At 40.6% G+C, this 22,663-nt stretch overlaps 2 protein-coding genes across 3 annotated transcripts; one reads left to right on the forward strand and one right to left on the reverse strand.

The window, feature by feature from the left end:
- The first annotated feature begins 1,578 nt into the window (after positions 1–1,578).
- LOC129111619 (ATP-dependent RNA helicase DDX3X-like) lies at positions 1,579–18,636 on the forward strand. Of its 2 annotated transcripts, none has more exons than XM_054623641.1 (18): positions 1,579–1,889; positions 3,037–3,088; positions 4,076–4,132; positions 4,417–4,620; positions 4,878–4,980; positions 5,248–5,376; positions 5,741–5,840; positions 5,945–6,080; positions 6,200–6,297; positions 7,007–7,105; positions 7,202–7,362; positions 7,523–7,667; positions 7,881–8,025; positions 9,593–9,774; positions 9,996–10,113; positions 10,225–10,378; positions 10,459–10,583; positions 10,700–18,636. In XM_054623641.1, the coding sequence occupies exons 1-18, from the start codon at positions 1,845–1,847 to the stop codon at positions 10,777–10,779; spliced, it is 2,133 nt and encodes a 710-aa protein (XP_054479616.1). In that variant the 5' UTR covers positions 1,579–1,844; the 3' UTR covers positions 10,780–18,636. The 2 variants fall into 2 exon arrangements, with proteins under 2 accessions (XP_054479616.1, XP_054479617.1); XM_054623642.1 differs by having other exon boundaries at positions 4,884–4,980.
- Positions 18,637–18,689: 53 nt separating this feature from the next.
- Positions 18,690–21,916, reverse strand: LOC129111624 (dTDP-D-glucose 4,6-dehydratase-like). The gene is made up of 12 exons (XM_054623649.1): positions 21,728–21,916; positions 21,290–21,356; positions 21,119–21,187; positions 20,864–20,954; positions 20,612–20,760; positions 20,411–20,509; positions 20,263–20,322; positions 20,026–20,069; positions 19,751–19,916; positions 19,616–19,671; positions 19,426–19,523; positions 18,690–19,337 (listed from the first exon to the last, which is right to left on the reverse strand). Exons 1-12 carry the CDS (start codon positions 21,772–21,774, stop codon positions 19,243–19,245), a joined length of 1,041 nt encoding a protein of 346 aa, XP_054479624.1. The 5' UTR covers positions 21,775–21,916; the 3' UTR covers positions 18,690–19,242.
- Between the last annotated feature and the right edge of the window lie 747 nt (positions 21,917–22,663).

The following is a 22,663-nucleotide window of genomic DNA, read 5'->3' on the forward strand; positions in this document are numbered from 1 at the left end:
CTCCAATGAGACAAACACAATTTGCTCTCTTTTAAACCATTACTTTGTTGCCTGAAGTCAGTACCTAAATACAAACCTGTTTTACAGCCGAAGTTAAATATAATGTACTTCCAACTTTGAAAGCACCGACAGACTGTGCTGCATGGTATGCATTCTATTATACTGGACTCTGTCAGGACATGTTTTAAGTTATTTTTGCAAACAGATAGTCAACTGTGTATCCAGGAGTCCCGTGTTTGTTCAGCTCATCCCCATCCCCATGTGGAGCGTCAAAGCAGATTCAAATGTCTTCACTAAGATCTTCTAAATATCTATCTATCTAAAGTGTTTCTGTTGGACATCTCCTATTTACTTTAGTTTACATTTCCCATTAACTTTGTCTCTGTTTTTCCAATTCTTAGTGGTCAGCAATGGAGGGTACGAGCCTAGTTTACCCCACTGGAGGCATCACATTATATTCACAAACTCTAATATAGTTATACATAAACAATGTATAAATATCTTAAATATAGAGTACTTTTATTTGGGCTTGTAATACAATGTACAGTATAGGAAATTCCATATAAATATTGTTTTATTTGTCATCAATATACAGTACCAGTCAAAAGTTTGGACACACTTTCTCATTCAATGGTTTTTCTTTATTTTTATTTTTTTCTACATTGTAGATTAATATTGAAGACATCCAAACTATGAAGGAACACATATGGAATTATGTGGTAAACAAACAAATGCTCAACAAACCAGAATATGTTTTATATTTTACATTCTTCAAAGTAGTTGAATGAGAAGGTGTGTCCAAACTTTTGACTGGTACTGTATATAAATGTATGTCTTCTTTTGTATATATATATAAATGCATGTCTTCTTTTATATATATATAAATGTATATCTTCTTTTGTATATATATATAAATGCATGTCTTCTTTTATATATATATAAATGTATATCTTCTTTTGTATATATATATAAATGTATATCTTCTTTTATACAGTACCAGTCAAAAGTTTGGACACACCTTCTCATTCAATGGTTTATCTTTATTTTTATTTGTTATTTCTTTTTACATTGTAGATTAATATTGAAGACATCCAAACTATGAAGGAACACATATGGAATTATGTGGTAAACAAACAAATGCTCAACAAACCAGAATATGTTTTATATTTTAGATATAACAAATTTAGAGGCAAGTAAAAAAAAGAAAGAAGGAAAATGACAATGTACACTTTACTGTACTGCGTTATCGCGACAACCTATGATTAAAATCTCGCGAGATCTGGATTAATAACATTTCCGATGCGTCAATCAAGCTAGGGAGTGTTAGCGAGCAGCGAACCGGAAGTGAGGAAGTTCAAATACATTATGGTTCTATTTAAAAGCACCTGTTACCTTAAATATTTTCCATTTCACTTACTCAAATACGTATTTATTTAAACAGACATTTGGTACACATATAACAATATATTTACACTGACTTGTGTTCGTTGACTTTTATTTTGGCGCTTTTATTTTGGCGCTACCGGATGTGTCCTCCTTCGTGTTTCGCAGCGCGCTTCACCAAGTGCATGACGGGACTTCATCGCAGCCCTCAGCTAAAAAAGAGAGCCGAGCCCGACACCAAGCTGGAGTTTTGCATGAAAAGTACCGAGCTTGTAGCTAAAATACAGGAATTTATCATCACGTAAAATTCAAGATTAGCATTTTTGCCAAGTCGTCGAGCCAATGAGATAAGCTGTCAGGTGACGTCACCGCAGAAACAAAGAGAAATAACACACCAAAAACCCGGCTAACAAAGAGGTCCTTTTTTCAGCGACAACATTTTTCCTCCATATTCTATAGTTATGAGTCATGTGGCCGTCGAAAATGTCCACGGGCTAGAGCAGCAGGTGAGCTGGGTCGGTGTCTGTGCGACGTATCTCGCAGGGTCCGCTGTTGAAACGTGTTTAGAGCCGCAGCGGTGAGAGTTAGCTCACCGGCTAGCTAACGAGATGCTAACTAGCTAGCTGGCGTTGGGTGCGCTTGAATTCGACACCCCGCGTGGCCTGCCGGGGCGGGGACTAACCCACGCGATGGTGTTTGGGGGGGGGTTTCTTAATTTTTCCTGCGTTGTTGTTGTTTTATGTTGTATTTAATTGAAGAATAACAATTATTGTTTTGGGAGGGTTTTCCTTGAGGCTATCGAGGCAGAGTGCCGCCGTCGGGTCGCACCGGTGCTCACATTTAACGCACCCCCGTCAACTATTATCTTCACTGCGTTTGTCTTGCAGCTTCGATGCAAGAGTAAAATGGAGGTGCAGGGATGGAGCTGCACAGAAACAATGCGGTGTATCACAGCTGTTTCTTTCAGATTAAACGCAGTATTGTTGCACAGTTATATAATAATAATAATAATAATAATAGTGCTCATTTCTTCTGCGTCACTTGCAACGTCAGAGAGAAAAGTACTGTATGTTCTCAATAGGTATTTATGGGGAAGGTTTAATTATCAAAATGCCAACGAGAGCTCTGAGTGCATAATATTTAAACACAATTCATATTGTCAGGATGCAAGAAAATGCTGCTATGGAGAAATCAATCAATCATATTAGCTGCAGAAGAGCCTCCTGCCTCCAAGACTGAAATTCAGTTCCTGGGAATAAAAGCATCCATTTACAGTTGTTTTATTGAAGTTTCTTCTGTGTTCAGAGAAAGCTGGATACACCAACATCAAATCCTTTTCCTCTCATCCCTTTGCTTTGTTTTGAAGTGTCTCACAGACCAGCTGTTTGCAATCTGCTGACATCACCGTAATAGCACATCTGCACGATGAAGTTATAATATTTTTCAAACTAGCGTCTGCCGAGTGTCTGTAATCAAAGCGTTCACATTGCTTATTCTGAACCAGGTCAGAACCAGGTTTTGGTTTCACCTGCTTCAAGAAGAATCATTCTCTTGTCTCCAACGTGTATAACGAGGCCAGATAATTTGTTCTGCTCAAGATGATTGGTTGTGTATGTTGTTTTTCTGAATATTTGTGTGTCTTTTTTTCTCCAGCTCGCTGTCCTAGACTTGAGTGCGGCAGACGGACAAGGTGGAGGCCCAAACCGTAAGCAGCCGCCAGAACTTCCAATGTTTTCTAGACACTCACAAACCTGAACATTTTACCTCCACACGTAATAAACTATGGTAAAAAGGCTGCAAACAAGGAAGTACTCCACAGAGAAAATACTGGGAAGCACAGGAAAGCAACCAAGGGAATGTTTTAAATTTCCTTTCTTTTTCCTTTACAACAATGTAAACCTCCTTTTTAAAACTAAAACTAATCTGCTCACTGACGATTTACAGTTTAAATGTGTCATTGACACAAGAAAAACTAGGGGATGATGTCGGAAATATATACTAGATTTCCATGGTTTCTAGTTCCAGGTGTGCTCCACAGATCAGTGAATGTTGGGGTGCTTCAAAAGTTTTGAATAATTTAAAATTAAGTCCTTAAAGTCTATAATTCAACATATGACAATGGACACTGTCTCTCTCTGTCTGCAGGGCGATACATTCCTCCACATTTACGGATCAAAGGCGCTTCTAAAAATGGTGTGTAGCATCAAGTTTAAGCTGTCCTGTGGAGTTTTCTAGTAAACAAACATAAACGTAAAGTTATGTTTACATTTAGTTTTGATCACCAAAATACATTGTGTGAATCATTGAGTCTATTTCCTTCCTCCTAAAACAATTGCAACCAGATTTATTCTGGATATTAAGCATTGTTCACATCCATGTTAGCTAGCTAGCTAGCTAGCAGTCGCCTTCTTATGTGCCTTTTGCTGGTGCAACGCTACGCTCCTTTGCACACATACACGACTGCCGTCAACAGTTGATCAGTGTGAAACCGGTTGCAGAATGTGAGTCGCGTCGCCTGCACGCTGGTGTGTTGAAGTTCGCCTGCACGAAACAAACAAAATGGGGACCCGCTTGGAGAAACATTGCTCCATAATGCTATCAGGGGTCAAAAACTCCACAGGGTACCTTTTTATTAACTGCATTTGTTTCCAGATAAAAACCTCAGCTGAAACACTGTCTCCCTGTCAAGCAGGAAATGCCTTTGCTCCAGGTCGACAGGGTGGCTACACTATAGCGCCCGCAGCCAACTGTAAGTTCCTCTCTGAACTTTTACTAATCAAGTATTTGCATTTTGCGACCATGTACTGCTTTTTATTTTGTTATTACTGTACACGTAAATCCATACTATTCCTTGCTTAAGCCTCGCGCATCAGTACGTTTTCTGGTTTGTTATCTCCTCAGTGAATTTCAAGAAAGGGTTATTAAGTAATCTGCATCACAGCAGCGATGAGTAATAATCTGATGTTCTTGGATACTAGGATCATTTAAATTAAATTTTAGTTGTTTAATGATTGTCCTTTTCTCCGTCTGCAGATGGTTGGGATGGAGGGCGTAACAACTTTGTTAATGGCTACCATGACAACCGCATGGCCGGCGGCAACACGTTTACCCGTGGCCCGCCTCGCATGGAGCGGGGCAGAGGTGGCGTCGGAGGGGGTTACCGTGGCAACAGGGGCGGAGCCTTCAACCCCATCAACCCGGTGCCTCAAATGGCTTTTGGTGGCTACGAAAATAAAGGTGGGTTTTGATTTTACTGCCTGAAAACCTTTTATCTTTTATGGTGGAAGATCTGCTCTGCATATAACAACAAAAACTACAATATCTGTTGCACCCTGTTTGTCCATATCTCACTCATCTTGCAGTTCATCTCTGCAAATCCTATATTTCAGTCCAAATACCAGCTGTAGTTGTCCCCTCGCCCTGTTTAATACTTTTCTAATAATACTATATGTATGAAAGTGTCTTATAATAGTTTTGTGTTCATTGTCCGTCAGATGCAGGCGGCTGGAATACCACCAAAGACGCCTATGGCAGTTTTGGCAACAACCGTGGGAAGTCTGCTTTCTTCAATGACAGAGGCAACGCTAACAGAGGGAGGTGAGGAGATGAGACTCGGTGACAGGCTGAATGACTTCTGTCACTTTACTGAAACAGCTTCAGGTTAAGGCGACATGTTCAACATTAAAGCAAAACGTTAAGCTCTAGTGATCCTTGGTATGTGTCTGTGTGTGGCCATTCCAAAAATGCTAAATACTGAAATGAAATTATAAACGGCAGTCGTCTAGAGAAGTGTGATTTGTAGAATTTGCTTGACATGGTAGCAGCATCCCACATCTTGTTTCATTGTCTCCGTATTGTGCTCAGGTTTGATCATGGCGGATTTGGTGGTGGCGGTGGTGGTGGAGGAGGAGGAGGAAACAGCCGCTGGGTGGAGGAGCCCAGAGAGGAGGGAGACTGGTCCAAACCAACACCACGTAACGAACGCCTTGAACAGTGAGTCTGTTTTTTTACTTTTACTACAGGAAATATGAGAGAAACTATTGTCATGTTCTAAATTCATTAGTTCAAGCTTCCCATAAGTGAGGATATCCTGCTTTTCTTTGTCTTAGATGTTGTATTTTCTTTTCTAATATAAACTGATTATCTTCAGGGTTTTGTTGGTGAGCTTTTTTTGTATTTTTCGGACCAAGTGATTAATTGAGAAAATGATTGGCAGATTCATTGATAGTAATCACTTGTTTAAAGTTCTCCCAAAAACATTTACATTCATTGAAGATCATAAAAAATTATACAAAGAAAGATTTACTTATATATATATATTGTAAATCATCATCTTTTCTGCATTGTTCCTCTCTAGTGAATTGTTCTCCGCCAGTAACACTGGGATAAACTTTGAGAAGTACGATGACATTCCCGTTGAGGCCACAGGACAGAACTGCCCTCACCACATCGAGAGTGTAAGCTGCTGTTGCTAACTAGGGATCCAACATTCTAACATTAATTATCAGCTGTATGATTACTTTCAACTTGTTTTAAATGTGTTTGGCTTTCTGCTCTGTAGTTCCAGGATGTGGACATGGGTGAGATTGTCATGGGTAACATTGCTCTGTGTCGGTACACCAGACCGACTCCAGTCCAGAAATATGCCATTCCTATTGTCAAATCAAAGCGAGACCTCATGGCCTGCGCACAGACAGGTAGGACACGCACACGCACACACACAGTGATATATGTGAGTTGAATTCTTGAGATAATACTATTCAATGATTCTGCTGGATGCCCGAGGAGATGGTTGAGGTTGGCTTTGTGTCCGTAGGTTCCGGGAAGACTGCAGCGTTCCTGCTGCCGATTCTCAGCCAGATTTACAACGATGGACCAGGAGAAGCTCTCAACGCAGCTAAAGCATCTGGACAGGTCAGGAAAAAACAACACACAATGATGCACTTTATTTCCTCAAGGATCAATTGCTAGGGGAAATTTAAAAATGGTAAAGCATTTGTACGTATCTGTAATGTGCTGAAGGTCGAATAAGTCTTTTAGATTAGATAAACCACCAGACAAACAAACTTAGTAAGTAATTGGCAAATTGTAGATAATAGAAGACAAGACCACAACTGCACAAGACGAAACTTAGCTTCTTATGAAGACTGTCAACCTTTTAAGAGGGACTGTTTCCTAACACTTTGTTAGAGTGAGCAGTAGCTCTGTGTCTGGTCAATTATATTGCTTATCCCCCACATTTTCAACAAAAAAAAAGAAAAGCTCTTAAGAGTCTATTGTCTTCATTAAGCTGTTAAACATCCTAAAAGGCCCAACTGATTTTAATGTGAGCCTAATCTGGATTTAGTGTGCTGTGTAAAGCTGTTATGTGGGGTTAAATAAATAATGATTAGTCCGGAAGTATTTCGCAAAAACAAGCAGCATAAAGATCCTTTTTTTGTTTGGAAGAGTGAGTTTAGTTTTGTCTTCGGTTTATATTGTGACCTCTCAGGTAGAGATCTACTGGCCTAGTAAGTCCTGTTATGTGGTCACCTGTTCTGTCAAATTTAGAGCTCACATTTTACCGTGAACTCTCGTATGAATCCTTGACTTCAACTGGAAATGTTTTTTTCTTTCATTACAGGATAATGGAAAGTATGGCCGTCGTAAGCACTACCCCATCTCACTGGTGTTGGCTCCAACCAGAGAGCTGGCACTGCAGATCTATGATGAAGCCCGGAAGGTATAAAAAAAACAAACACATTAGCATGAAATGTGAACAAACATTTTATCCATGTGTTTCTTGAACCTTTTTCTTTTTGTTTTTTTTTGTCTGTAGTTTTCTTACCGCTCCAGAGTGCGTCCCTGTGTGGTGTACGGAGGAGCAGACATTGGCCAGCAGATAAGAGATCTGGAGAGAGGATGCCACCTGCTCGTGGCCACACCTGGACGACTGGTGGACATGATGGAGAGGGGCAAGATTGGACTGGACTTCTGCAAGTAAGACAGGAGGGAGTGCTGGGTTCAGTTAGGGTTCAGTTATCTCTCAGGATGGTAAATTTAACGATATCCCTCATATTTTTAATCATCACTTTCAAGTTTTGGCTTAATTTTAAAGATTACAACCTCCTCATCCTCCTCTGTGTCCTCTTCACTTCAGCTACCTGGTCCTGGATGAGGCAGATCGTATGTTGGACATGGGATTCGAACCACAGATTAGACGCATCGTTGAGCAGGACACCATGCCGCACAAAGGCATCCGACAGACCATGATGTTCAGCGCAACCTTCCCCAAAGAGATCCAGGTACGTTTGCTGTTACATTTGCTGTGTGTTTTCCCCTTGCAGATGCTTTAGATAAGCCCTTGTTTTGCACTATTGTAGTTTTAAAAGAGTATTTTTTTCAGTTGCTATTGACAGAATATATGGGTGTTTATTATAAAGTAAAGCAATCAATGGGTTTAACACATCAATGTCCTTAAAATGTATTAATAAGCACATTTTCTGCTCCACTTCCAGATCCTGGCCAGGGATTTCCTGGAGGAGTACATCTTCCTGGCAGTGGGCAGAGTGGGTTCCACCTCAGAGAACATCACCCAGAAGGTTGTGTGGGTGGAGGAGAGCGATAAGAGGTCTTTCCTCTTGGACCTGCTCAGCGCTACAGGTGAGACAGTCGCATAACGGTAACGGCTCATTGCCTTCAGACGTGTCCTAACACTGCAGAACTACGACACACAAAACATAAACATTGGTTTAGAGATACTGCTGACACACATACACACAAACGATGCGGTTTTATTTCCCCAATCCTTTTGCCATTATCATATTGTCGTCCTCCCATCTCAGCCAGCACATACCTGTGTCCTCATGTTTAGCTGAACACATTTTCTTAACTGAGGCAAACCTTTGGGAACATCAGGAACATACAGAGTTGGTTTTCTACTGCTGATTGAGTGCAGTTGACATGTTGGTGGTTTGGTGTGGTTTTATCCTAAGTCATCCCCAGCGAGGTACAGGACAATGCTGGAGACAACATAGAGAAACCTGGTAAGATCCTCAATGGGAAAACTTGTAATTGTCATTTCATATTTTAAATAATTTTGCCTGCCCTTTTTGATGTTCTTCTCTGTGGATGGAGACTCCTTTGTTTATTCCGTTATTTTTGGTTCTGTGTACCATTTCATGGGTCCAGTTTGCTCAGCCGTAAATCAAACGTGCTTGTTGTACTTTTTTTTTTTCTCAGTTGTCGAGTTTTTCGTGGCATCTTTACGTACAGTATGTTGCTGTGGTGTCTTCATGTCAGACCCAGAGCCTTGATGGAGAGAGTCTGGTTATGTTGTATTCTCCACAGCTAACGGGTGGATACACATGTAGGCAAATGCCTTTTACTTTATCATCAGGATGTAATGTTCATGGAGGAAGAGCTTTGACCAAACTCTTTCCATCAGTGGCTCAATTCACAACAACAGTGCTGCTGATACTGTTAGCTATTGTTTCTTGTAATTATTTCTTTTTTATTTCCACACTGTACTCCCTGCTGCCTGTTGCACTATTCTCTTCATTGAAAAATGTTTTGTAATGTGATGTGAACATTTTAAGCTATTAAGGTGCATGTTATCAATATTTATGTGTCACATCAGGAACTGAAACAGCCTCACCAGTAGATGTAGAACCTGTCAGTCGGACTGAAAGAGTAGCTGATATGATTTATTTATACATCGTCAGTATAATGGGACATATTTTGTATCTTGCAGCACTTTTTTAAAATTGCTAATGAATTAATGAGATACAGTAAAATGTGGAATTTCCTCTCAAATTTTACATTTTGACAGAAATATGTTTTGTGTTTGCCAGCTGTAGGAATCTAGATTTTATTTATTGTGACTTTTGTGTCAAAAACTTTTGATACAAAGGATTGTGTCACATCAAAATGTCACAAAAACTACTTGCAAGCTGACATAAATTAGTTGGTTGTCCTTTCAGGCGTGGTTTGATCCACAACATGAAGTGAAATGGGAAGTCTTACACTTATATTTTGAAGATTATTCCTCATGATTTTACTGACTCCCTGACTTTTCTACTTTTCAGTATTCAAAATCAGAGGCTTTAAAACAGAAACCTTTGCAGCTACTTAATTCCTCATCACATCAGCGCCTGTCTTTATAAATCCAGCGAATATCCACTAAACCTTTAACGATTAACCTCGGGTGTCTTTTCTCTCGGCTCATCAGGAAAGGACTCGTTGACTCTGGTGTTTGTGGAGACCAAGAAAGGTGCCGACGCCTTGGAGGACTTCCTGTATCGGGAGGGCTACGCCTGCACCAGTATCCACGGCGACCGCTCCCAGAGAGACCGAGAGGAGGCCCTGAGCCAGTTCAGATCAGGAAAATGCCCCATTCTGGTGGCCACAGCGGTCAGTAAAAATAAAATCCTCTGAGAAACACTGAATACATTTCTTCATTATATATTGTTAAACTTGCTATCAGCCATAAATCACAGCAAATATCAGAAATGTACTGTTCTCGGCATTTAAAAACTCCTCTGTTACAGCCTAAGTGAATAGTATCACTGAATGTATTTTAACAGAAGTGTGAGTGACCTTTTTTTTTCTTCTTTTTTTTTTGTACAATTCAGGTAGCAGCTCGCGGTCTGGACATCTCCAATGTGAAACATGTGATCAACTTTGACCTGCCCAGCGACATAGAGGAGTATGTCCACCGTATCGGACGTACAGGACGAGTCGGAAACCTGGGTAAGACCACAGCTGAAGTCAGTCCGTGGCATTAGGCCCATATCAAGTGTGTTACATAATATGGGCTGAGGATACTGCTGCTATTACTTACGTACCACTTTCTACCTGTAGGATTGGCCACATCGTTCTTCAACGATAAGAATGGGAACATCACTAAAGACCTGCTGGACATCCTGGTAGAGGCCAAACAGGAAGTGCCCTCATGGCTCGAGAGCCTGGCCTATGAACACCAGCATAAGAGCACCAACAGAGGACGCTCTAAGAGGTATTCATACAACACTGACTCCTCTTAATTGATTTTGTTTTGTCCAAATGCAGTTAAGTTCACTGTGTATTTGCCGCCAGGTTCTCTGGAGGTTTTGGAGCTCGTGATTACCGTCAGACGGCCGCCGGAGGCACCGCTGGAGGGTTCGGAGGACGTGGAGGTCGCAACCAGGCAGCACATGGAGGAACCCGCGGGTTTGGAGGAGGTGAGGAGAAGGGACAATGAACTGCAGCTCAACTTTGAAGTTTCTTGTTACTTTAGTTTCATTTGGAGCCTTTACGTTGTTGACTTTGCGGTTTCCTCCTGTTTCCTCTCTCTCAGGTGGCTTCGGTAACTTCTATACCAGCGACGGCTACGGAGGAAACTACTCACACTCTCAAGTCGACTGGTGGGGCAACTAGGTTCCTCCTCCTCTCTTTACTCATCCCCCTCTCTTCTTCTCACTCATCCTCCTTCCTTTCTCCACACTGTTGTCTGCACCCCATCCACCTTCTCCCCTTCATTAACCCCAGGAACCCACGTGCATGTTATTAAACTATTTATACTCATTTATATAGCCCTCTTTCCATCCCTAAGCACTCAGATCTTTTTAATTCTATTCCTTTTCTCGTTCTCTCCATCTCCACCTTTGTCTTTATGTCCCCCATCTTTTTCTTCTAATTTCTGGTAAATGTCACCTCTTACAATAGGCCACATTCTAAAGGGATCCTTCAGTTTTAGTTGGTTTCTTTTCAGCAGCAGCTAGCTACCAGCTAGCGACATCCTTTAGTGTCAGTGAAGACATTTTGAGCTATTTTCCCTCTGTGGCAAGTGCTTGAAGAAAAATAACCAATTGACTTAAAGTTGTAGGTGTTCCTTTAACCCCCTAAGATTAGATGGACATTTAATATTTACAGTGAGGTAGTTCTCCAAAACAGCTTGAAGAGCAGGGGGAAATCTGTTTTTTTCACTTTAGATTTGAGTTTTGGCTTCATGTGTTTTTGTCTGCATTCACCCAAAGCCAGCCAGGCGTCCTGTGTACCTTCACACGTCATCTTTGTATGTAACGCATGGCCATGTTGTAAATCGCCAGGCCAAAAACTTTTCTAAAATATAAAGCAGAGATAGGCAAGATGTCAAATCTGAGCAAAACATGTCTGCATATAAATTCCAAAACAGGAACTGGCTGAAGTCTCCTTCACTCACATGATAGATACTTAAAAGAAGTCACAGAAAATAGAAAAATGTTTTAGTTTTTTTCACCTTTTTAAAACGTAATGAATTCTTGATTTCCTGAGATCAGAGAAGGATGTTTAACAGAGACAAGGGAAGAAGGGACAAGGGGCTGGACAAACTGAGACACCCAGCCAGTGGGACGCCAGCACACGTTGTTGCCCATTAGCAACGATGCTAGCAAAAAGCATTTTCTTTGTTTGAAACAAAACATAATGGAGGATCATTTGTTTCTGTACTGTGCCTTTAAGAATTTGAACTTTGTCTCTTATTTCCGTTGTTTTAATTGCCATAATAGGTAAGTGGCTACAAGTATTGGCCAACTGTGACTCAAAAAAAATGTGTATTTAATGTCATGTATGGGTTTAAACATGTTTTTCTTTATTTATATTTGGAAGGAAACAAACTAGGCTTGAACTAAATCAAACCTTGGCAAAAAAAAAACTAAACAAAAACCGCGATGAGGAAGCTCAAAACAATTCCTTATCTGTCTATTGGAGTTCAAATTTGTCAGAAGGTCTCTGATGAGTTGATTCCCAAAAGCAAATGACCACTGTAACCATATTTATAGATTCCTTTTGATATTCCCTCATTCAGAGTGACTAAAATGGGTCCAAGACAAGACATTACATTTGTCTTATTCAAGAAAAGAAGACTTCTTTGCTTTGCTATCCGGTGAGCAGAGATAACAACAGTGGTTTTATGCTTTTGGGAAACGGAGTCCTACTTATTGACCTCTATGTCACATCTACAGCTCTGGTTTGAGCTTGAGTTTGAGTTTCTCAAAGGCATCTTGTCACTAATTATTGGGTCTTATTACGTCAGTTACAGAGCGACGGAGAGAGAATTTGGCCTCGTTGTGCAGCAGCAGTCATGTTTGGTTACTTCTCTTACCGTTCAGACGTGGTCGTAATTAAGAGCCACCCTGAAGTCATTGTAAGCTTACAATAACTGGTTAAACCGCTCTTTCGTCACTCTTTAACCTTATACACGAGGCAGAAGTCTTCTGTACAAGTTATTTATGCTATGAAATAGGAAAGAGTATTGTGACCACATCCAGCAGTGATGTGAGCAATGCTGCAACATTTTTTTTTGGGTGCTTTAAACTTTAAAACCACTACATGGCTGCTGCTGAAAACAACAGTTATTAAGTGTAACCTCTGGCTGTTCAGCTGACTCTTAGTGCCACCATGCGTTTGGGAAACGTGCTCCGCTTCCACCACAAACATTGAAACCCTTGTTTGCCAAAAGCTTCTTTCAAGGGGATACACAACTAAAAAGGCTTAAAAGAGTTCAAAAAATTTCTCGCTCACTCTATCCTGGAGAGTTACATGAAGAGTCTTCTCTAAAATAAGTCATTCCAGTTTATTTGTTAGGTCCTTAAGATCCGTTGAGGTCGGGGATAAAAGAAAAAGAAAAAAATGATCTAGCCTAACTGTTTTCACAGCAAGGACTGCTGGGGCTCTCCAGAGGACATAATGCCACATCTCCGTTCCACATTTTAGCCACGTCCTGTCTTACTGTTATACGAGCAGATGTGATCACAAATCCAGCTGTGCCCATAGAACTGGCAGAGAAAAGACATTGCTCACTTGGATCGTTTGTTAGAGGTTTGAGATCTTCCCCAAACTCTGCTTGCACCTCTTGATAAGTTCACTTTTGGCTACGTCTTTTTTTTAGTCCAATTTAAGCACTTCTCTCTCTCTCACACCAAATACGGCTTCTGCTTCAGATTATTCTCGCTATTCATTCAGCAGATACAAGTCTGTGTGTCTATGTGCGATACAGCTGGTGTGAGTTAAAAAAGACAGCTAGCAGCGCAGCATAGCACAGTAAGATACAGGACGGAGGAAATATGCTAGTGGAAAAGTGGCACAACAGAGCTGAGAGGCTACAACATGTGATGTATTGAATGTCTTCGTGGTTAGCCCCACTCGGCCCTCGCTGTGGAAACGGACGTCCACGTTTCATCCCTGATTGAACTTTTAAAAGGAACGCCACTGTATATTTGAACAGCTCAGTGGTAGAGGTCCAATCTCCCACTGTGTTAATCAGCTGCAGAATAAGCCAAAAATCGCTCTGTTGCGATCTGGTGGGGAAAAATTGTTGATTTCCATCAGGGTCTTAATTTGTTTTGTTTACATGAAACAACTCTGGTGAAGTGAAAATATAGATTAAATGTAAATAGTTGGACTCTTCTTAAAACAAAAAGAGAAGAATCTCCAGTGAGAAAGAATGTGAATTACAAGTGAAACAACACTTGTTGTGTAGAAAAATCACGTTTGATCACTCGACGTTGGGCCAGGCGGTGTCTGGTTACCTCAGCTCAGTGGGCAATTTGAACACGGTCAGCAGATTATTCTTTAGAAGTATTATTTACGGAAATGTTTACACAAATCTAAACCGATAATGGGAATTAATTTACCAATTTGTTGTTCCCGAGGCGGATTCCCTCAAATTGCCCACTGGCTTTGACAAATGACAAGGCTGGACCAAGACAATAAAACATATGCAAGTGTTGTTGTTTTTTGGTCAAGGAGTTAAAAAATGCCAAGCAAATAGATACAATTCTACAGCAGGCTTTAGTTTTGTTACAACTCTGATTTTATTTTTTCCCGTCATCTATGATTTATTTTCGAACACTTCTTAATCAGAGCTGGTGTTCAGGTCAGTGTATTTCCCTCGAGTACAGTTGGTAGGGAGGTTCGAGAAACTAGTTGGCTTTTTACATAATTTGTTGAAGCGTTTCAGGCTGAGTAATGCTGGAGGACTCAGGATTCAAGCAGACAGTGCTATGCTATATCTCACTAAACCTGGTTCTCCTTCTCCTGGTGTAAAAGAGGGGCCAAGTTTAACGGACAGTCGTCATAGGATGCAATGTTAGAAACAAAAAGGAAACTCCACCATGTCCAACTGCTCCCCCCAAAAACAGCAAAGCAGTGAATAAGTTTGCATTATCTTTCTGCTACTTGTGGTTCATGTGTTGTCGCTATTGTTCAACTTGCAGTCAAATTCAGGCTGAACTTCTATGAGCACCAGTTAAAAACGGCGATAGAATAGTTTGAGGTGTCCCACTAGATGGTTTTAGCACCTGTTAACCAATCAGAGAGTTTATCTGAGCTCGTGATATGAACACCACACTTTCATTTCTGCTGCAGCTGGCGGTTAAAGGGAGCTGTTGCTGTTCAGTAAGAAGGAACAACCAGCAGGGAGATAGAAATCAGCAACAGGACAATAAGTTGAAGATAACATTGCATTTGACAATCAGATATGAAGGATTTTCTTAGTTTACAACTCACTTAACACATCAACGTAACTCTTAAAGTAACATTTTTTTATTTTTTGGACTAGCCTTGGGAACACCTTAACATGTAGAAGTTTTCTTAATCAGCTGTGTTGTTGGCAGCTGTTTCTTAACTGTCAAATTTTAAACCTCCAGCGTGTCTCCTCCGTCATGGAGCAGACAGGTCTGCACAGGCAGACGAATGCCAAGCTGAAGCTCATGACCTTTACAGTTGAATATATAAGCTCTCGGATTTTGTTTTAAAAAAAAAAGAAGAAAAACAGAGTCCACCTTTAAATATTGACTGAATGATACAGTTTTAATGCCAGACTGAAGAGTCAGCTGACACTGTCATATTCCCCGTGTGAGAGGAGATGTTGTCAGCATTTGTTACTTGAATCCGTGGCTGTTGCCAACCAGAAACTTAGTACGTAGCTAGCGCAGTCTCTTGTGTTTTAGTAATAATGCTAAGTATGCTGTTCTTGCTGCCTAAATTCAAAGGTGTACTTTTTTAAAGGAAGGACATAAAGTCAATGAATCTGGTTCAGTTTGTAGATGTTGCGGTGCCTTCTAACAGCCACTAGGGGGCAGGTAGAATAAATGAAGGAACGACTGAGCATTTCATGTGCAGTGATGGTAAGATGTGAGGAACGGCTGATATGATACAGACGTGAGCTGCTGCTGATAGTGCAGATGGGAATTTGTGAATTATACGTAACGGTGACATGGAAGGTAACACTTCAGTTTACCTCACTTTTCATCTTTGTAGAAAAAAATCTTGTCAAGTAGTGTTGTTCAGAGTACGCACATATATATGCAATGTATTTAGGTCTCTTTCTAAGGCCGACAGATGACTTCTGTCAGCTGTAATTACCATTGAACTGTGTTTTGAGCAACACGTAACTACCACTGTGCCCCAGACCCCCATCCCACCACCTCTGCAGTACGTGCAATAGATCAATTACTTTGCTGTCACCCAGATTCTCTGCATGAGTTTTGTTAGGGCCGTTCGGATTGGAGCAGAAACTGGCACAAGCGAAAAGCAGCCCAAAGTCTGAAGCGCTCACGGTGCCTTGAAGTGACTGAATCACTGATTGACTTTAGACTGAAACCTGCTGGTTAGGGCTGGGTATTTTTTCAATACATTAACAGTTTATGTGGTACATCCTGTATAGTCTCCAGCTGTTAGTCTTTGTTTAAGTTATTTGTTACCCTCTGCAGTGAATGAGCTTAAATGTAACATTTGTTTGGACCACCAGCTTTTTGAATCAAAAGTAGATGATACTCTGAAAGAACCGCTCTCGTTTAGAAACTCTGCACTTTTCATTTTTTGGCTTTTTAAATATTTTTAAAAACCTTCTTGATGCCTTAAATTCAAGGGTGATACCCAGCCCTAAAGGAGGAGATGGTAGCTGGTTTACACTGCATACAGCATTACCATGGCAACGGACACTGACAGTGTCCCCATGGCAATCGATTCCGCGTCACCACGGTAACTGACTTTCCAGCAGGAGTGCTTTGATTGTCGGTGAACAATTAATGGTGCTACGCTCCCATTGCTGCGGCCTGCAGGCCCCTCTGTCGTAGAAATCCCATCGCGTTTGACAGACAATACTTCGGTTACTTAGTTTGATGGTCGACTAAAGTCTTCTGTAGTACATGTACTTCAAAACCTCAGAGAGGTGTGAAGGAGTGAGTGAGCGTGTTTGAAGTGTAGCACAACCAGGTCAAAAAGAGAGGTTTCTCCAGTTAGTGTGTGTGAGTGTGTGAGAGAGAGAGAGAGAGAGAGTGTGTGTGTGTGTGTGTGTGTTGTATGTGTTGTGTGGAAAGGTTCTTCCAGGCATGAAACCGTTTTTTGTTTTTTTTTGGGACCAGGTGGAGTTGTAGTTAACAGCAACCGTAGGAATCAGCTGTTTGCACACAGAGTTCTCGAGTCTACTTTCGCTGCTAGTTTGTGTAATTTATCAAGCATTTTTGAGAAATATTTATTTTTATAAGCCTAATACAAAAGTTGATATTTTACAAAGTGACTTGACCAAAAGACAGTAAACAAAAACACTGGCACTTGAATGTTGAATGTCATTGGTATGAGTGAAAATTTCTATTTTTCTGGGGTAGTGTGAGCTTTTTAATGTTAAAGACGCAACGTGTAGGGATTTCTCCTAAAATATGTCGCCGCAGCAACCTGTGATTATGTGCGAACGCAAAAAGGTTTTAAGCATCCAAAGTCTGTTATCGGTGCCAAAACTGATTTGAATCATGTTTTTCAGAAATCCCCAAAACACTGATTCTCCGTTTACGGCCAATACAAAGCAACCCATGCTGCGTAAACCAGTTGTGTAGAACCAGACCCCGTTACCAGAACAGTGGAGTGGTACTTCTCCGAGACAGTACTCCTCCTATTCCTTCCTTGTCCTTACCAGTAGAAGTATATTGTTTAAAAGTAGCATGCAACGTGTACTTCCCACTTGCACAAAGAATACTTTACCCCTCTGTGTCCGTTACAACTATAACATAAGAGAAGATAATCCTTTATAAGTCCCACTGGGGACATTTGCAATATGTAAAGATGTGAAGCCCTGACAGTTCGTGGCTGTTGATGCGTTCGACATATAAGGAGAAACGTCCTACACGGGTTACCTTTAAAGTCACATTGGACTCAGTATCAGATCCACAAACCTGTTTGTGCGACAGGTTCCATTGCCAACAATGATAATCAACCATAAACAGCCATTTTTAATTGGCAGACAAAATTTGAGACAATACCACCATATATGCCAAGGTTTGGATTAAAAATAAATAAAAAATTTAACAAAACGTTATGATCAAAGACCATTTTGTAAAAAAAAAAAACATGCAGTACAAAAAACAAGTGTCCAGATTCTCTCCAAGTCAGATGTTTTTTTTTTGTTTTGTTTTGTTCATTTGAGTCTTTACACTTTTCCTTCCCGTTAATACCCTTGTTGTGAATGTCTGGCAAGTGGTGATCTTTAAAAGTCTTCATAACACAGAATTAACTGTGGTTCTATTGCTATGTTGTTGTGATTTGCATATTTTCAGGCGTCAGTGTGTTGATGCTCATGTGTGGGAGCTTCTGGCCAATCAGAAATGGGGGAAAATATGACCTGACTTCCATCCAGGTGTCTTTTACATACAGAGTTTTTATTGAAACCTGTACCATAGAACAGGACATTGCAGTTATACAGGGACAAATCTATTGTCCATTAACCGTAGCCTCAATGGACCAGAATGCAATGCGGCCTCAGCAAAGCCTCCATCATGACAGAGATGGTGCGTGGTTGAATTATCACACGTTACCACCTTTTTGTATGCACGTTAAAACATTTAGCAACAATAAGCTCATGGCTTTTCTCTAGTTTATGACCCCAAGGCATTCTGGGGGGGAAAAAAAAGTGGGGACACCAAACAAATGCAATACTTTGCAGCTTTATTTTACTTTCAATTCAATAAACTTTAGAGGGTTATCACAAAAAAAGAAGTGTGTAGTTGTATTTAGGAATGATTGCTGTTTAGGGACTGAATTGAAATGAGGTAAAGCCCAGTGTTGTTGTCGCCATTACCGACTGGCCAGACCCCTCAGTGTGAGCACACAGCACCTCCAGCCTGGTAGTTAGTATTTGCTTTATGTATTAGTTTAGCAGTTGTGCACGAAGAGGAGCACTGCACGAATAAAAGAAGAAAAAAAAGAAGTGCATCTATTCTGATTTTACCACAAATAAAGGTTTGGATTTGCAAATGTAAACAGTGTGTTGAACTTCCTCTTTTTCTGTGTCTTTTTAAAAGTGTAGGATTTTTGATGTTTGAGAAAAGCACGTAAAACACCTTGAAGTTATTAAAATAATCAAGTTTATTGCAGTTAAATACAGAAATATATGAAAAATGTCTCTGTAGAATGTGTATAAAACAAATGATTGGGATGAATTGACTTTGCTACAGTTCCCTTCTCATCCCTTTGAGGCTACTGGTGTGTTTACATGCACTTAAGCAGCTGATTTACTGCCTTATTTCTCATTTCTCTGAGTAACCTCGTTACTTGAGTGCATGTAAATGTAAAACCTGTGATTTCAATGTTTCGAGCCGACCACCAGAATATCTGATGATTTGATTTAAGAGCTACGTGCTACGACTCTTAATTTAACAAACGTCAACATACATTCAGGATCTGTCACAAGTATGATGCTCGTCAGCTGAATCAGTAATTAATATTATAATAAAGTGCATCACTTCCAGGTGAAACTTTGCTTTGGTTGAAGGGAGGCTCTGCCTTCCCGTTGGTCCAACAATAAAGTAAATAACTACTTCCTACAGCGAGGATGACGTCTGTCCTGTCTTCAGCAGGTGAGCCCACTTATTCATCTGTGTCTTTTCCAAGCCTGCTTCTGATCTGTTCTTGGTCCTCTCTTGCATCTAACCAGAAGTCTGGGTTGTCATGGTACCATTTGACTAAAAGACACACATGCAGAACACAGGAGTTATTAAGTTATGTATTGTTAACATGGAACATGAATTTATATTGCGTGTGTTTCTGTACCGGTCTGTCTGATGCCTTCAGCCCAGGACACCTCCGCCCTCCAGCCCAGCTGCTGCAGCTTCTCACATTGGATGGGGTAGCGCAGGTCGACACGCGGCCTATAGAGCAGAGGTCAAAGGTCAATTGGCTCACTGTCCTGATTCAGGTTTATGAAAAAAGAATGGACTTTTTTTCCCCCAGGTTTACTCACCTGTCAGGCACAAACTCGAGCCAATCGTTCACCTCGGAGTCTGGAACATTCTTGACCTAAAAAACAAACACACTTCAGTTTTCTGAACATCTGTCACCTCCTGCTATCTGTTGAAATGATGAGAACGGTTCTCACCATCTTAACAAGCTCCCTGGCCAGTTGCATGATGGGAATCTCGCAGCTTGTTCCCACGTTGTAGATTTCTCCCACAATCCCTTTCTCCAGAACCAGCAGGAAGGCGTCGATGGCGTCATCGACAAACAGGAAATGCCGCGATTTAGGGAGCGTTCCCTGGATGGTGCTGCGGCAGATTTGAAACCAGATTTACTCTACTTATTTTTTCTCTTAACAAATACTGAAATCAGTTTTTTTAATGACACCTTTTCAAAATAAAGGTCAAACAAACCAACCATTTCTTGTTCATTTGCAGGAGGCTGAGAAACCTCGGAATGACCTGAAAGCAAATTCATTGTTGATTTTAAAATGTCAGTGAGAGGCAGATAATATCTTTATCACCGTGCTGACTTTGTTTTAACGAGTGCGTTTTGATCCAGCAAAATGTTAACTGGTTCACACTCAGTAAAAAAATCCTTTTGAAGTTGCACATTTGCAGTATCGAATCGCATAGGAAAGTCAGGGTGCTGTACCTTCTCAGTGAACTGTCTGGGCCCATAGATGTTGTTGCTCCTGGTGATGATGATGGGAAACTGGTAATAAAAACAGCAGTTTTTAACATACACAAAACTGTAAAAGCTTGATTATTGTCCCTGTTTGTGTGTGTGTGTGTGTGTGTACCTTATGTTTGTCCCAGTAGGATATGACCAGGTACTCGGCAGCGGCTTTGGTGGCAGAATACGGGTTGGAGGGCCTCACTGGACTGCTCTCATCAAACACCTGCAGACAACATAAGTATCCAGGTCATTAAATTACCAAAAAAAACCCATAAAGTCTACATATCCACCCAACAATCCATCAATTGAATCCTTGTCCACTGACCTGGTCCAGACTGGCTCCGTACACCTCGTCAGTGCTGACGTAGATGAAGCGCTGTGGCTGGTGTCGAGCCTGATGGGCGGCTCCCAGTAAAACTCTGGTCCCATCGATGTTAACCCGCTGGAAAACAGACGGAGTTTCAAACGACGACTCTGGGCGAAGGAAGCAAATTTAAAAAGAAGCTTATTATTAACATAACAGTAAAATCAGCCTGTTAGATGAGTGAAACCTCAGTATGATTAACTGCTTGCTCACCGACGTGCGTTTTGGCCGCCAGGTGAAAGATCACATCGATGTTTTCTGTGTTGAAAATGTGATTTACCAGCTGTGAGTTACACACATCTCCCTGTTGAAGAAAGGAGTGGATTTAAATAGAGAAACTTCTAATTATTGCAATAGAACAAATGTGAATGGACCTAAACTAAACCTTTTGTTACTGCCTGATGCTATTTGTTACATCTGAGGCTCTTAAACATCTCTAGTTTTATAGAACTACTGTAAGCAGCTCACCCTGATAAAAGTGTAGTTTGCTCTGTCTTCAACACTCTCCAGACTCCTGGGGCTGCAGCAGTAATCCAGCTGGCAGAGATCCGACAAAGAGAACATAGAACATACTGAAATATGTGCAGCTATATATCCATCCAAGAAAACTGTCAGCCCTAGCACGGAGTAAATACTTACAATATCCAGGTTGATGATTCTCCAGTCAGGGTGTCTGATGACCAGCGAGCACACAAGATGGGAGCCACTGGAGAGAGAGAGAGATGGGGAGGTGGAGATACACTTAATAAAACTTACTCAAATACAGTACTTAAGAGGAGTGCTTGAGTATTTTGATTACCTCCTACTTTATACTTCTAATTGGTACAGAAGATTATAAAATATATAATATCACATGCTTTGCAAATGCTGCACACTGCTCATTAAACCTTTTTCAATACAATGTCTTGTTAAACAGTAAATAAAACCACACAGTAGTATGCAAAGTATGCAGCATCAGCACCACCCTGAAAAGGAAACTGCTGCTTACATGTCAATGCACCAGTGATATGAATGTAATGGTTTGCTCATGGTATAACTTTACTTTCTTATAAGTTTGAATGAATAACATTAACTCACATGAATCCAGAGCCTCCAGTCACCAGAACAGTCCTGCTCAAGTCCATCTTCTGGTATCACAACACTGAACACCAGCAGCTGTTCATGTTAGGGTCTCCTACAGACATAATAACGACATGTTTATTGGTTTTATATTTCGTTATGACACATGCTATCTAACAGGAAACAGAGAAGTTCTTTATTTGCGTGCTTTGCGACAGTCACTGCTCGTTTTACGACTGTGTTGACACGTTGAGAAGGGGGCGGGGTGTTGACTTGGTTCTACGCTCTGATTGGTCGTCTGCTCTGACGTGGAGTAATATGCGCAGTTTGATTGGGTGAATCACACATCAGTCAAACTGCCAACAGTGCCGACATGGCAAGGCAATAATGTCAAGTGAGTCACAATGGCTATGCAAATATTTTCAAAATAAAAGTTATTGGTTAAAATTAATATCACTTGTTTTTCTGAGGGGTTACATAGTTTGTATTACACGTCAAGTCCTACCGTTTAAAACATTGACATATACAGAAGTACAAAGCATACTTTCAGGAGATACACTGCTATTGTTTTGTAATTTGGTGATATAGTATTAAGATAAGATAAAATAAGATAATCCTTTATTTGCAGGATTACAGCAGCATAGGGTAATGTGCACACAAGAGACATAGTAAAAGAAAGACAAGATACAAATAAAATGAAATAAAAAACAAGTATTATAAATTAGCAATATTATTATTATATTCCTTTATTGATCCCCATGGGGAAATTCAAGTGTTGCAGCAGCTCAACTACACAGACACAGACAATAAATACACATACTATACAACTACACAGACAATAAATACACATACTATACAACTACACAGACAATAAATACACATACTATACAACTACACAGACAATAAATACACATACTATACAACTACACAGACACAGACAATAAATACACATAC

This window comes from Anoplopoma fimbria, chromosome 22, assembly GCF_027596085.1.
Source record: "Anoplopoma fimbria isolate UVic2021 breed Golden Eagle Sablefish chromosome 22, Afim_UVic_2022, whole genome shotgun sequence".
NCBI classification, from domain to species: Eukaryota; Metazoa; Chordata; class Actinopteri; order Perciformes; family Anoplopomatidae; genus Anoplopoma; species Anoplopoma fimbria.

What these genes read in the sequence shown, in the direction of transcription:
- LOC129111619 (XM_054623641.1), top strand. Translation starts at nt 1,845, where the DNA reads ATGAGTCATGTGGCCGTCGAAAATGTCCACGGGCTAGAGCAGCAG. An exon ending in TGGTGGCTACGAAAATAAAG is followed by an intron (nt 4,621 to 4,877) that starts GTGGGTTTTGAT and finishes ATTGTCCGTCAG; the next exon opens with ATGCAGGCGGCTGGAATACC. An exon ending in ATTGGACTGGACTTCTGCAA is followed by an intron (nt 7,363 to 7,522) that starts GTAAGACAGGAG and finishes TCTTCACTTCAG; the next exon opens with CTACCTGGTCCTGGATGAGG.
- LOC129111624 (XM_054623649.1), bottom strand. Translation starts at nt 21,774, where the DNA reads ATGGACTTGAGCAGGACTGTTCTGGTGACTGGAGGCTCTGGATTCAT. An exon ending in CAAACTACACTTTTATCAGG is followed by an intron (nt 20,955 to 21,118) that starts GTGAGCTGCTTA and finishes TTTCTTCAACAG; the next exon opens with GGAGATGTGTGTAACTCACA. An exon ending in CCAGACAGTTCACTGAGAAG is followed by an intron (nt 20,070 to 20,262) that starts GTACAGCACCCT and finishes ATTTGCTTTCAG; the next exon opens with GTCATTCCGAGGTTTCTCAG.